This window comes from Melopsittacus undulatus, chromosome 8, assembly GCF_012275295.1.
Source record: "Melopsittacus undulatus isolate bMelUnd1 chromosome 8, bMelUnd1.mat.Z, whole genome shotgun sequence".
Lineage (NCBI taxonomy): Eukaryota > Metazoa > Chordata > Aves > Psittaciformes > Psittaculidae > Melopsittacus > Melopsittacus undulatus.
Genome location: NC_047534.1, coordinates 34,840,102 through 34,855,713, shown reverse-complemented (window position 1 = coordinate 34,855,713; position 15,612 = coordinate 34,840,102). Strand labels below are relative to the sequence as shown.

Here is a 15,612-nt window from a genome sequence, read left to right as displayed (position 1 = left end):
ATGTATGCGTTGTCAGAAAAATTGAGTATTTTGCAAAGATGCATTTTCTAAAAATTGTATCTCATTTACTTCGACAGAACAGTCACATTTATAGTTTTATCTGCATCTTAAAATACGGCTTACATGCCTTGAGCTAACAAGCAGACTGCACGGATTTAAGACATGTAGACCACACGTATTTAAATAAATGTGTTTCTCTTGCCATATAGTGAACTCTGTTTTCTCAAGTTGCAAAATCAATTTTTTTCTTTTTTTGGGGGGTAATACAAGAGAAAATCTATTAGGAGGCAACATAAAGTTGGTTTTCATACTGCTTTTAAGCTATAGTGGAGAGAATAGCCTGCCCAAATTACAGTGGGAGCTGTTGCTAGGTAGGATTTTATAGAGATTAGCAAGTTATATTTTCCATAGTTGTTTTATTTTTAGTCTAGATGTCTCAGACACTCTTATTTTATATACTGTCTTCATTGGAGGGGGAGTAAAGAACATGTAGGAAGTCAGATGTCTGTGAAACATAAGAGATCTATGAATGATGTTAATGTGATGTTAAGTTTAAACTGTGTCTAATACTTTTATTGCTGCTTGGATGTATAGTCAATAAGATTCTGGAAAAACAAGGTGTTTTCACTTTTTTTTAGGTTCTAAATCCTTCTGTGACTGCAGCAACTTCATTACTGTTGAATACTCCACATGCCTTAGAGACCCAGCTTGCCTTTCAGGAGCTGGTGCATAAGTTCACTTTTTGAACAATTTACTTATAAATGAGGAAAATTAAAGTTGCTTTTTCATTTTCTTAGAGTAAAATTTTAATCCCACACTGGCATTTCATGGAATATTTAAAGTAGTAGTTAAAACATGAGAGCCGGAAGAGTCATTTCTCCTCCTCAGAGCTGCAAAACAAAACTTCTGATGTTATAATAGCCTGTTACAATAAAAATTTGATCTAATAGAGCTGAATGCATTTTAATGATTTGATGCTCATTGGTTAGGTTGAAATCTACTTATTTATTTATTTGAATTTTGCAAATACCTGCAGTCTAATCCCCTTGCTTAGTTGTTTGTTTTTTTTTGTGGGGGGGGATACAGAGTAAGGGGAGTGGGAAATGCTCCTGTCCCCATGCCATGCGCAAGGCCATATGTTGTTTGCGTTGGCTTGGCCTGTGACTTAATTTTATGACATTCCTATCATAAACCATAAATGTTATTTTCCTTGTCGTTTTGCAGTCTCTTCTGGATGGAGACCCTCCTAGGTAGATTGTTACTTCTGTCAACACAGATGGCAAATGTGGAATGAAAAGAAAGTTTCAGCTCAAGAAAGTTTCACCTCAAAGAAAGTTCAGCTATATTTTTGGGAATAGGTTTATGATGAGCTTTTCAACATAATTGTCCATTGTGCTTGAATCTTGGGGATGAGGCCATTCATTTGAGAGGATCTGGCATAATTAATAATTCTTGGTTGTTTCCCTTTTAGTATCCAACAAGAAATCTAATATTGCCATTAGTGCAATCAAGAACAGCAGTAATGTACAGCATTTTACTTCTATCTTAGGTTGCAAATGCCATGAAGAACTCACTGCCCTTTGATGCTCCTGACGCATCGCAGGAAGGCCAAAAGGTACTGAAAGTAGAAGTTACTCCAACAGTGCCGAGGATTTCTCGGACTGCTATTACAACAGCTTCTATCCGTCGTCATCGCTGGAGAAGGGAAGGTGAGCTCTCGCTGCCAAGAGCAAATACTGTAGCATACTGTATCCATCATCATCACTGTAATTTGGCTTCTTTGGATGTTTGCAGAACAGTTGGTTGGGGTTTTTTGTTTGTTTTTTAAAAGTGATACTCCATAACAGTGTATAATAATATTTTACATCTTCAGAGCACTGCATGAACATGAACATCTGGGGTGTTTGTTTTGTTTATTGATTTGATGATAACCTGTGAGGTAGGTGAGAAAATGGAGAAACTGGAAAATGTTCAGTAAGGCTTCTTTTTTTCCTCCATGTAACACAGCATAAAATGGTAGGATAGAGTTTGTCTTAGAATTTGAGTTCTTTCCTTAATCCACACTAAAACTCAAATGCCTCCCATCATAAATACTTCAGGGAATGAATGGTATTATCCAGACCTTGATAGGATTCCAGCTACCTAAAGTTGCTGAAGGCAGTGGGAGAGGGAAAAGCTGAACATCACAATCCTACTATTATGTGGCCCAATTTAGCAAGGGGCCATGTCATAAAATAGCTGTGGATAGCTTAGAATAAGTCCTTATTTTTCCTCAGTGAGTACTTTGTCATATGAAGCATACCTGACTGTATACAGAAAAATAATAAATACATAGTAATATTTACCTTGATGTGATGTCATCTTCAGTGTAGGTGTAGCAAAAAGCTTGCTTTGAAATCATTTTGTCATAAAGCTTTGTTGCTGCATCTATAAAACTGATTAAAAAAAGCTGCATAAATGGCTGAAGGTAAAAGGTAGAATAACCTAAACGTAAACCGAGGGTAAAGTCTGCATATAAAGATTATGTGTTTTCCTGTGATACTCTGTTTTTTGTTTGGCTTGCTTTTTGTTTGTTCGGGTGTTGGGGATTTTTTCCCCTGTATTGTATGCGAAAGGATTTGATGACCTGAGATCTTCAGCTAAATCACAATGTACAGGACAAGTAGCTGTCTTCTGTTCTCAGAACTCTGGGTCATGTTTGTCTTCACTGTAGTTGCCTTTATATTCATCTGCTAGTCTCTGGTCTGCAGTATAGCCCACCTGTCCCTTTCTGTGGATGTTCTCACAACTTCTGACTAAGCATGGATAGTGTTTTGTTTGTTCCTTATCCACATAAATCTTCTATTTTCCCTGCCTGGGTTGGAACACCAAGAAAGGAATAGAAAAGCACTAAAATGTTATATGTTGAATCCCAGATGGCTTTGACTTCTCAAACGAGGCTGACTCAAGCATACCTGGCTCACCGATCCAACACGGCTCCACAGACGTAGGGATCAAACGTGAGCAAGAGGGGGAGGTGCTGATGCGCAGGACCCCTGAGCATGGCTTCCCGGAGCCCACCTTGGCAACAGCCACAACAGAGGGTAGGACAGAGATGAGGAGGCAGAAGTCAGTGAGGCAGTTGCTGGAGGAGGATCCTGGCTCCCTATCCCCAAGCAGAACTTCTTTCCATTCTAGTGTGTGTTTCCGCTATCCCAGGGTGTATTAGCTTCTCTTTGCAATACACGCATCCTTTATATACCTAACATCAGGTCAGGTACTATCTTTTGTTATCATGTGGGCTGGCCTGCGGCTTGCATCTGTGTGGTGAAAGACTGCTTGGCATGGCAAAAACAAAAAGATGGGTAATAACCAAGAGTTTTGGGATTGCTGGGAAACTTTCTATTACTGAGCATGTTTAATATTCAGAAGGAAAAAATGCACCAGATGAAAAATAGTGTAGAGTATAAATGGACTTGGCTACAACTTGGTTACAGTAGTGTCTTGTTAATCTGCAATTCTTAAATTTCCAAGAATGAAACTTCGTGTTCCAGCTGAAAGTCAGGCCTATCTGAGACAGATATACAACTGCTGATGTTTTTACTTGCCAGTCATCCTTTAATTGAAAATTCATACATACACATGAATGAGCTGGTTGCTCTAAAGGCAAGTACCAAAAAAGCATTTGTGTTTTCAAGAAGAAAACAGGGTGTCATATTTCTAAAGACTTTTGAGGCAATTATTGCTTTCATTCTCAATCATGCTGGCCATACAAATGTTATAGGACTTCATTTTGCTGCTTTGCAGTCAAGAATAGCAGATAGAGTAGCTGGCAGAAATTTATTTTTCTTGAGTTTATCTGTTAATTTTCTTATCTTTACTCCATAAAGGATGTGGGTTTAAGTATTGAATTTGAATCATAATTTGTCTTCAGACATGAGAATTAGTTTCTTTTAAATTTAACTAAACATATTTTCAAGTGTTCTCCTATCTTAAGTCTTCTTTTCCATCTGAACATTCCTTTGTTATTTGCAGCCTCTTTAATTGGTTGATTATAAACAAGATTTATGTGCACATTTAGGTATGGCTTACATAGGTTTCAGGTTTGTTCTGGAAACAATCATCTGGAGAATTCGGAGATTTAATGTAGTTTTACTACAGAATCCTTGCCCTTAGAGTTGCTATCAAACAATAAAGGCATTGTGCTTCTGTAGAAGATAGTTGCATAAGAGTATTTAGTGCAAATTTATAATCCCCTCCTTGGTGCATAGCTGATTTGAGCATGCTCAGTAAATGAGTCTTGTCTTCTAAATTCTTTTGTTCACTTGGTTATATTCCATTTTACTAAACTTTGCATGCGCATGCCCTGAAGGATATGGAGAAGTCTTCAGCTGCAGAGAACCCTCTGGGAGAGACAGGAAGTGGGAAAGAAGTTGATAAAGATGTAGCCTTCTATATGATGGATAAGCATCATTCCACATACTTTACTTCAGTAGAAGTGGATCGAATACCCTTCTGGAATATTAGCAGTGTATAATTACATGCTTGGGAAAACTGAGTTCTGCCAGTTGATGGCATCTGGGAGAAGACCAATGAATGAAGTTCCATTTGATTATCAGCATAGAATTGTGTGTATATATATATAGTGGTCTATTATTTTACTGATGCTGATTTCACAGAAAAATTCAGCTAGCAAATTCCCTCTCATAAATGTCATTTTGATATCAAACAACATAATGGGAGACTAATCATTTCTCATGACTTCTTAGCCTTCAGGTATAGCAAGGATGATCAGTAAAAGTTACTTTAAAAAGCCATATAAAACCCTTCTTCAGATCAGTGTTTTGACCCAATAAATAGGAAAAGGCAGAAGGTATCAAGAATAACTCAGTAATGTCTTACAAGTTGTTCTTCTAGATGGTAGCAGCTGTGGTTATGTGCACTATTTTGGATCAGTGGAGAATGCTGTATCTACATCTACAAGATTAATTATGTACAGGCATCAATAAGGAATTATTTTGGGACAGACTTACTCTCATAAGTAACAGTGAGAGTCCTGAATCACACTGTAGTGCAATTGATATGATTTATGTCAGGTTGCACTGTCTCTCTTCTGACCTATAGAAGAGTGTTTGGGAAACATAGGGTTTTAGGTTTTGTTTTCTTTTTTAATTGTCTTATTGGTCTACTGGGGAGGAAAGGGGGAAGAGGAAGAAGAGAAATCTACTACTTCATCCTGTTTTCCCCTCCTAACAGAGTAAGTAAGGACTCAAACATTTTATATTGTTTCTGAGGGCTGTTTTTAGAGGAAAAATAACACGTATTGGGAAAAGAGTATGTGTTTGCTGAATTACTTCAATCCCACTGAGAACTTCTGTAGGTATGTGGACCTGACTAGACAGAAATTCTCTTGCATGTTGTCTTCTCTACCTTCTTGGTTTTCGAGCACTGCTGAGCTGCTTGGGCCTCTGCATAGTTGCAGCATCCAAAAGCTTGCAACAGCCCCTCTCAGTCATGTCTTTAAATTCTGTAGATAAATGACACTTTTTCAGTGTGACTATTCTGCTTCACTGTCCCTGAATAGGATTATCTGGTTTAGCATCCTGTTAATAATATTTTAACATAAACTTTGAAGATGACTGATGGTACTTGTAATAATAAAACCTTAGGCATATTGTCTGGAGAAACTTTTTGGGCTTGAGAGGGGACTTCAGCTGCTGCTATTGCTGCCTGTAACCAAACACGCTTTCATCCAGCTTTGCATGAAAGGAAACATAAATGTTGGTTTATTGGAAAAGTGCTCTTGCTTTCAATATGTTCCAATTCTGTCATATTTTTATTAGCATTTTTGATTATGTGTGGGAAGATTGGGGTGGGGGATGGAGATGTGGTGGATTATGAATAAAATGTTATTGTCTAATGTAAGAAAATATACTAATGTCTCAATGAGAAGATGAAGGCCTAGTTTGACCAAATGGAGTGGGCAGGAGGGGGGGTAAGTAAACATATTTTAGATATAGTTACAGGAAGTTAAAGTAAGTAACACGCCTCCATTTTAATAATAGTCCTTGAAACCCAAGAAACTTCCTTTTCTAAGGCTTTACTGAGGAAAGAAGCCTGCAGTAACATGAACTGCAATCAGCAGAACTACCTTTCTGCTTCAGGGAGGCTGAGTCAAACAGAACTACGTAATAAGCTCATGTTGCTTTGTTCTGAGAGAGGCCTGAGAATGACCTGATTGAGATGGTTAAACATCTTGTAAGCTTCTTTTGTTTCCTGAAAAAAAGTAAGTTAGTTTAAAACAGAACAATAAAACCTCCTTTAGAATTATCTTGATTTACAATTCAGAATATAAGGTTGGATCAGGCTATGCTTCTGCTACATAGAGGTGGCAATAACAGTGAAAGCTTTACGTCTTTGTTGCTTGCCATAGTGTAAAATGTTTCTTAGTGCTCTGCTAACAATTAGAGTGAAAGGACGAGCTTCCACTCAAATGCTGGATTCTCTTACATCCTTGCCACCACTTTTTCCCCATTCCACAAAAGAAATTTAAACATGTTTGCTTGGTGGCAAGCTGAGTTGAGCAAACTCCCAAGTAGAGCAGTACAGCGGCTTTAGCTTGGACAGATCCATAGGCTTTGCAGATTTCTTGCACGTAATCAGGCTCCGTAGCTTTTTATAAAGAAAGCAAAATTCATGTAGCCTGAGTGTCTCCTGTTTTACTAACATGGTTAAACTTTGGCTTTTTTCTACTGAAACGAGATATGTGGAGCAAAACCTCAAACTCTATTTCCAGTTATGAAATTTGAATGCTGTTCAGTTTTCTACTGAAACAATAACTCTTTGAGTACTTGGAGCTTATTGGAGCTTAGAAGAAGGATTGGAATAAGATTTAAAAAAAAAAAAGTTGCCCTAATAATATTATAGGCCTGAAAACAAGGATTTAAGAAAGAAGTTTGTCAGGCCATTTTTTTTTTTCCTTTGAGATACCAGTCAAAACCATAGTACCTCTTCTACAATATGAAATGTTTCAGAGATTAAATACAATGGCTGGTTGTTGAGGTGGTTTTTTTTCCCTCTGGAAAATCCAGATGCTGAGACAAAAGCTAATATGGTAGAAGCATCGTGCTAGGGTTGCTGGAAATGCAGGAAGGATTGAGCTGTGGATGAGGGAGAACTAGGAATTAAGTTAATCTCCAACAGAAAGTATAGTCATGTTATTTAATACACCAGCTACAGACAACAGAAGCCTTGTGAATGTGGTTGCTGGCCTAGGAAGGAACCTAATTATTTTCTTTTCTTGTAAACACATGCAGGAGGGGAATAGGCACCAGCATCTGCAAACAGAACTAAAACGCATTAGCCAAATGGGGCCTAATTTTTATTTATAGACAAAGTTCAGGAGATGCTTTGGCTTCTAAAAGTGATGTAGAGGAAAGGCAAACCAAGCTCAGAGACTACTTACTGTTAGATTCCATTACTATGGTAAATATGACAGGAAAATTATTGGCTGCAAACCAGAAATTTTTAAGCAAGTGGAAACGAGGTGGATTAGCAAATGAGGTTTGTTTGGACATTCTGTGCGCATCTTTGTCTTCATGTAACTTGAATGCTTACTCTTTGTTCTGATTGTTTTGGGATTTTTTTGGTTGTTCTTTTTTTCTTAATAGATACTGAAGGTGTGAATGGAAGAGAGGAATCTGTTAACCTTAATGATGCTGATGAAGGATTTTCATCAGGAGCTTCGCTCAGCAGCCAGCCAGTTGGGACCAAACCCCTATCAACCGTATCCCAGAAGGGCAGCTTAAGGAAAACAAGTGGCCATTCTGCTAAGGATAAAGAAACCTCTTCTGCAGCAAAATCCAATGAGAGCCCTAGAGATCCAGTAGCTTGGAAGCAGTACATGCACCAATCTACTGACCTTGGTGCAGATATAATTGAGATGACACCTACAAAGAAACACCTCAGCCTGCCTGCTGGGCAGGTGGTGCCAAAAGCCAACAGTTTGAGCCTGATCAGGACCGCCAGTGCTTCTTCCAGTAAATCATTTGACTATGTGAATGGCAGTCAAGCAGGCTCCAGTGTTGGAGCTGGTACAGAGGGTGTTAGCAATCTAGCAGCTGGCAACACCAATCGGTTTTCAACTATCAGCCTACAGGAGGACCGACTAGGCCAAGCTGGGGAAGGTAAAGATCTCCTTCCCCCAGGAGCTCCCCTAACCAAGCAGTCTCGATCTCCAAGTTTCAATATGCAGCTGATATCCCAGGTGTAACTTCGACTCCCTTCATTAGGACTCCCCCTTGGCCCTTGATCCCCAGGCAAGTTCATCCTTAGGCAAAACAAGAACCATCATCCCGCAGTGTAAAAATAATGACTGTTGTGATCTTGTTTGATTTGGTTTAGCTATCATACTGTATTACTGAAACAGCAATAATTCTTCCCTCACCTTCATCCTCCCACCCCTTGTAAACATGGTTGTGAAGCAGTATATAATGTACTGTATGCCTTTTTCCATGCCTTCCTTTCTCCTTGGGTGATGTGCAATCCATCGTAGGCTGATCAGTCCCATTTCAACACTGTGAGACTGGAAACACCGGCAGAAATGGTGAATGTGATCCCTATGAGATGATGCTTTGGCTTTGTTAAGAAATAGAAACGGGTTTGTTTTCTCAGTCTACAGTACTGCAAAGACTACTGGATCATGACTTTTTCTTTCTCAGAACCAGGAGTGCCTCAGAGATTCTAGTGTGACTTTGGACCTCTCTGAGTCTGTGCAATCAATTCTGGGGAGGGGATTGTCATTGCTGCTCCTGGCTGCCTACAGCACTTTTTTCATTAAAGAAAGGGTAGTTGTTTCTTGCCTGCCCCAGTCTCTCATCCCAGAAGCTTTTGATGTTCAGCAACTGAGACGTGTATTAACAGGTTGTTTCCCTCAGAGAGAGGATTCTTAGTAGGTAATATAGGTTACAATGCACTACTAATGGCGTTGTAGCCATTTGTCATGTTACATGTCTTCCCCTCCAGGATACAGGGTCATTCTGCATACAGACTAAAATTTAGACACCACCATGATGTTAAATCAATTTGGTTTGTAAGTGGGAAGGGAACACTATTTTCCCAGGAACTAATGGCTAGCTCTGCTCCATTTTTGTTGTTGTTCTTGTGAGGTGCTGATCACTGAATTGAAAGGTGTATTCGGGTAAAGAGTATTTCTCAGGCTGCTTTCTATGGTATCATGGCTGTTGGACACCCCTGGCCCCTCACACAGCTGCTTTCTCAGTGTCCCTGAATTCAGTCATGGAGTCATTTGAAGAATCCTGCAGTCCAGACAGACCATACTCTTAAGGGGCTGTCTCAGGGATAGAGACAATAGTTTGCTAGAAATACTGAAGCTTCAATGTGAAATGCTTTTCTAGAAGCACCATTTGTGCAAAGGGGTACTGACAGTCCTTTTTTTCTCCAGAAGGATCACGCTTCATCGCCTTGGTATATATAACTCATTGAGGTTTTGAACTTATTGCAGTGGATTGGCCCTATTCTAGAAAATTCAGAACTCGTGCCACTGAGCCAAGCCTTGAATGTATATGACTGGTGTATGGGCACTGGCTGGCACTTATGCTAAAGAACACTGCATAGAAGCACATTTCTGGTTACACAGGAGAATGTTTGTTATTTTCTCTCCATCTCTATTTTTTTTTTAATTATTAGAGAGAGAAGGAAAAAGTTCATCTTCTCTGCTTCAGATATATATGATACCCTGGAAGCTGACAAATTGTAAACCCACAGGAAAGAGTTACGATCTTTACATGGGCACTTTGGCTTCACTGTCACTGTGAAGGATAAACAGAAGCAATTATAGATAGCAGGTTGTATTTGATAGTCTTTGAGAAATTCAGGACAATGATATGATGTTGCATTGGTGGTAGATGTTTTTAGGTTTGGGTGGTTTCTTGCTTTTGAATTTATTTCAAGGAGAAATTTTTCTTTCTTTCAAATTTACATTAAAATTCATTTAAATATTTGAAGGGTTTTTTTGTGGTTTGACAAATCACTTTAGCAGTCTAGTCTTCATATCTTGCACTCTATAGTGAATTCAGTGGCATATTGACGTGCAGAAATTCATTTAAAAAGTAACTAGAATCATCATCAAAAAGAAATCTTACAATTTCTGTATTAATCTTGAAGGACCACCGCAGATGGAACTAAGGCAGAGTTGCGATAAAATGTCAAAAGCTATATATGATTAAACTTTTTATTTTATAAAATTTTACAAGTGGAGACAGTTGGTAGGTCATGCCTGTACAAGGTTTATATTTTGTAAAGACCATCATAAAGGAAATTCTGTTGAAGAGTTATCACTGTAGATTAAGAAGGACCAAATAATTTGCTTAAGTCTTTTAGAAGAAGAGAGTTCAAGAGTGTCAGCTAACTTTTAATAGTTATTCTAGTATTTTAAAGCATAGAACTGTTCATTAGCAAGGTTCTCTACTTTCTACATTTGCTATTAAAAGCATTCCTTCAGAAGCTTTAGACACTTAAAAAAAATGACATTGGGCCAAATTTTACAACTTGTTAAAAATGTCTGTGGGATCCCACACTATTAACCTGTCTCAGGAAAGTGAGACAACTCGGTGACTTCAGATAGCGAAGTCAGATATGAGTGCATAAATTCAAATTGCTCAAAACTTAAGTCAAACTACCTTATGAAATACTTTTACAGTTCTGATTTTGATGATGTGCCTTTTGTTATTTCATCCATTGTATTTTGGTTTGTTGTCCTGTATATAAACCAATCCTGTATAAGGTTTTTTAAAGAGTTCAAATTTATCCCTGTAAAAAAAAAAATAATTCTGATGTGCACATCTGCAACTTCTGAAAATTACCCTTTCAGTGCAATGATTCAGTTGTGGGAGCTTGTTTTGTCATTTTCAGACAAGTGCTGTTCAAAATCTATCTTAGAAATTACTCATCACTAGTATCTACAAACCAGCTGTAGTAACAGGCTTTGCTAGTGCTGTGTATCATGTTTATCGTTAGTGCTTCTAGATGTGTCTCAAACTATGCCAAGGTGCATTAAGATCGAGGCAAAACTTACGTGCTAAAGTTCAGTACATTTCAAAGTACAGTGGCAGAAATAAAATCAGAAATATCTGGGATGTGGGTTGAAGGAGTAATCTGCTGGCTCTCTGATTATATATGCTAAGTACTAAACAGAGTAGAAAACATATTTTCTGACAGCTGTGACAAATATTTAGACTTAAATCTCCATCTTGAATTCACTCTGCTGTGTCTTGGTTTAGAACATTCGGTACTTGACATGAGGCACTAGATTTAGATTTCTGCAGCTTTTCAGTGCGACTGCAGCATTAATAAAAGGTTAGAAAGCAGTACAGTGATTTTTTCCTTGTGTATGTGCACAAACATGCATATACATGTAATTCTTAGGTGGGAAAGTATGGGTACTATAATTTGAGGTGTATATACATTTAAGTAGTGATAAATATTTGGTACACTTTTTACCACATCATATTATGCTGCCATTTCGCAACATATTTTTTGTTGGGCTTTGTAATTTTAAGAAAATACAAAATGTTGGGATTGGTAAATCCATCTTGATTATCCTTTTCAGGGGCTTATTGTGAGCAGCTTTTTGGATGAATAATGCACCATTTTTTCATCCTGCAGGCAGCAAAGTGGTGAAGTAAAAATGCCTGTTAAAATGAATGTTGCAAGATGTCAGTTTAAATTGCTTTATTGCATTTAGTTTTCATTTGGAGACTTTGTATGTCACTGTCCATTTTAAATGCAGATTTCTTTGAACACCCTTTCTGATGTGAATTTGGAAAAGTTTATTAACAACATACGTCATTGTGCAATGCTGAACATCATGCTGCAGCCAGTAAGCATTAGATCTAGTATTTGTAGTTTGCAAGTGTGTTGGTCTTAAACGCTACATTTCCAACATATTCCTGCTAGCTTTAACATAATTAAAATTACCTGTTTTAACATCAAAATAATGAGAAAAATTCTTTTCTGACGAAACATTTATTTGCACTACTTACAAATACTGGAGTTTACTGGGACAGGGTTTTTTCTCACCATGTGAGGTTTACTTGTGTGTGGGTAGGTACATACATTTGTCACGTGTTGACAATCAATTGCCTCAACTGTGTGTATACTGTATGTAAATATGAACATATTTTTCAAGATTAAAGGGGAAACCTGCATATTAGTGGTGGTGAAGCTACTCTGTAGTAAGGTGACCCCAAATCTAACCCCTTTTTTGTCTCCAGATGCTGTGTGGCTTGTTTTACTTCTTTAATGAAGATTATTGGTGTTCTTGGAAAATTTTAGCTCCAGGGAAATTTTCCTCAATATTTAATGTATAACGTGTTCAGAGAATTATATTTTGAAAAAGAAATAATTTTGAAATAGATAATTCTATGCTATGCCTGTATTTTAACCTAAGAGTTTAAACTTGTCCTATTTTATTGTGAACCAATGACTATCTCTTCTAAGTGTTCAGCATTTTAACTTCGGTCACAAACCAGAATACTTTATCTTGGCTTGCAAATTTTAATTCATTTGAAGATTGAGAACCAAGAATAACTTTTTGAGTGAAATCACAAAAATCAAGAAGACTGGGTGCTGTACTCATAATCCTGGAGGAGGTGTGGAGAATATAATGGAACATGTTTGGGTGAAATGTATGTACTGCACACAAAACAAAGATGGTTCTGATGTTAGTAAATTTAATAATCTCATTCTTAAATTCTGCGATTCTCTCATTGCCAAAGATATTGCTACCTTGGCATATTCAGTATAGCACTAAAGCCATTAGCTAGATCTCATTTGTAACAACTGTTTACATCATAGGAATAGTTTCCATCAGAAGAGTAAACATGCTCCTTTTTATTTATTTGTTCATTTAAATTTCTTGTTTAGGATAATTGCAGGACTAAAGTTGCAAAATGTCACCTCTTTCCAAGCATGGTAAGCAAAGAAGCCAGATCCTCTGTACTTGCATTGCATTTCTTGTTTTATATAAGATTGTTAAATATTTTATATTTTCCTTCAGTATTTTAAATGCTGTTTGTTTCCAGCATATGGGCCTTAATCTCTTTGTTATTTTTTAGTTTGTTTTCTCACTGCACTCAGATAAACTTTGCTGTGGAAAGCTTTTCTGTAGGTGATTCATGGTGGCAGATTATGACATGGGTGTTATGTTAGTGAATGCCTGTTATCAGTCTGTCAAAATTTTTATGTTGTGACCAGCTGAAGAGCCAAAATACTCACTTGCCTCTTGCATAGTAGTGGCAAGTGATGCAGAGCTGTGAGCAACTCGGTTTTTCAGTAGTTGCTGAAAACAAGCAGTAAGTGGATTTTGCAAGACTGATATGTACAAGGATTTCCACGTACTCATTATGATATTTTATTTAAAATTAAACTCCTCTTGAAGCAACATTTTGAAACATACCAGCTAGCTGTTTCAGTTATCTTGCCTAGGAAGTCTGGCAAGTGTCAGGGCCTGTGACATGAAAATTTCAGAAGCAAGCTGTCTTAAGGGTACCTTACAGCTTCCAGAAATTGATTTGGTAAAAATCTGTTCCATATGATTTGTCTGTATTTAAGATTTAATGAAAAAAAAAAAACAACTGTCTTTTTTTCCATCCTTTTATTTACTTTTCTCTGGGCTACCCTCCTCTCCTGATTTCTTCTTTTTTCCTTACTGTGTTTATCAGATTTTACCAAAAGTAGTAGCTGAGGGACCAAGTGGCTTTAAAATGGGTCCATAAGTTACCCTCCTATCATAAAGAATTACTAAGCTAGTCCTGTGAGGAGCTGTTGATGGGAACAGTATAGTAAACTCTTGTGTCTGTACAGTAAAACCTTGCCCTGTATTTTAGCTTGTGCATGATGAGCAGTGATCAAGTTTTATTAACCAATTACTTGGTTGTAAGCTCCTGGTGTTTTACAGTTGATAAATGTAAGCAATTTAGAGTGGAATGTCTTTGCATTCTAAAGCAATTTAAATTTTGACACTTGACAAGATGATTAATCACTCATTAAAATGTGGTACAGAATTCACACAGGTTTTTGGTTTTAGAGGGTAAAATAGGGGGGATTTGTCATAGAAACCTCCTTACAAATTGCTAGGGGATCCTGCGTGTTTGAGCCCTCATCCTCCCCAGAACTGATCACAAAGCAGAAAAAACAGGCTGAATGAAGAACCCTTTTACCTTTTGTTTTAAAATAAGGATGACTTGGGAGTGACAGAAATACTGGCAATTGACACTGTTCTTTCTGTTTAGGCAGTTGTTGTTGTTGTGCTAGACTTTCATGCCAATAGTTTATGAAAAATGCAAATAGTAAAAACTTTGTGGCTTCAAGTATACAGTAGATGTGAGTTAACAATCACTCAGGATGAACCAACATATTAATAGATTCCTAGTACTGGGGTGTGTCTGTGTCTCTGTGTGTCAGTGTTCAGTGATTCCTTTGAAAAAGACTTCTTATTGTTTTCTTGCAGGTAGTGAATACTTTTGGGTTGGATGTTGCGAGCTGGTTATTTATGGAAAAACACCGTATGATTAAACAGAATTGAGCCATTTAACGTTTGTTTTCCATATCAAAGATTCCAGGAGAAAGCTAGTAAAGATTTTTAATAATTAAACCAGATACTCTCGGTAGGTTTTAGATTTACTGTGGTAGCTTTTATTTGCTATTAAAAAAACCCACAAACCCCAACAACTAAATTGATGTACCCTGTGCTGTGTTTTTTTAAATTTGTAATTCCTGTACTTTGCAGTGAACCTTTTGATCTGTTTTCATCCTTGTGCAAACACAGGCTATGCCATCAGTTTTACTAGCAAAAAGAGAAACATTCTGCAAGCGTTAAAAGATTATTTTCTTACTTTTTTCTGTCCCACTAGGTTTGTTTTTCCAAACTAAGTTTTCTGAGGATTTTTACTACCTTAGCATTATGTAATCTTATCTCTGTCATAGAAGGAGCGTAAGCAGCAAGTAGCCCACTTCTTGTAGCAGAGAGGTGGGGCAAACAGCCGTGGATTGTTGGTGGGTGCCCTTCTTTGCCAGGACAGCCCTGAGTGCTGGTACAACCCCCAAGATGTTTGAGATTCGGTACTGGTGAAGGACTAAACAAAATGGGTTTCTAATAAACCGTGACCTCTGCTGTATGCTGTCCTTTAACCTGGGACCAGGGAAAAATCTTCGTTCTTAGACCTGAAGATGGCACGTATCGAAGATCATGTTATTGGTGCATGTAAGCCATTATCTTAACTGTCTTACTGAGCTGGTTAATGCTGTTGACTTGTTGAAATGTGAAATGTAGTTACTATTGACTTTGTAAATACCTGCCAGAGATGAAATATAATTATTTTAAATTGTTGTAAATAGAGATGTATAAAACTTGACACAGTCTGCAATGCAGAAAAAATAATTATATATATATAAATATATAAAGATGTTAAATAAATATTGTGCTGTTTCCGAGTAGAAATTGAGACCTTGTGAATTGTGGGGTTTTTTAATTTGGTGGTTGGTTGTTTTGATTTTTTGGTTATTTGGGGTTTTTTTTGTTTTGTTTTGTTTTTTGTGCTTGGGTTATTTTGT

The 15,612-nt window shown here is 37.4% G+C and overlaps 1 protein-coding gene across 1 annotated transcript in view; it reads left to right on the top strand.

Annotated features, from left to right (window-relative positions):
- HYCC2 (hyccin PI4KA lipid kinase complex subunit 2) overlaps positions 1-15,492 on the top strand; it is a 56,953-nt gene extending 41,461 nt beyond the window's left edge. Inside the window, exons 12-14 of the mRNA XM_034065158.1 lie at positions 1,550-1,709; positions 2,916-3,083; positions 7,650-15,492. Of these exons, the coding sequence (XP_033921049.1) occupies positions 1,550-1,709; positions 2,916-3,083; positions 7,650-8,251 (930 nt within the window). The 3' untranslated portion in view covers positions 8,252-15,492. The remainder of the gene's footprint in view (positions 1-1,549; positions 1,710-2,915; positions 3,084-7,649) is intronic.
- The last annotated feature ends 120 nt before the right edge of the window (positions 15,493-15,612 follow it).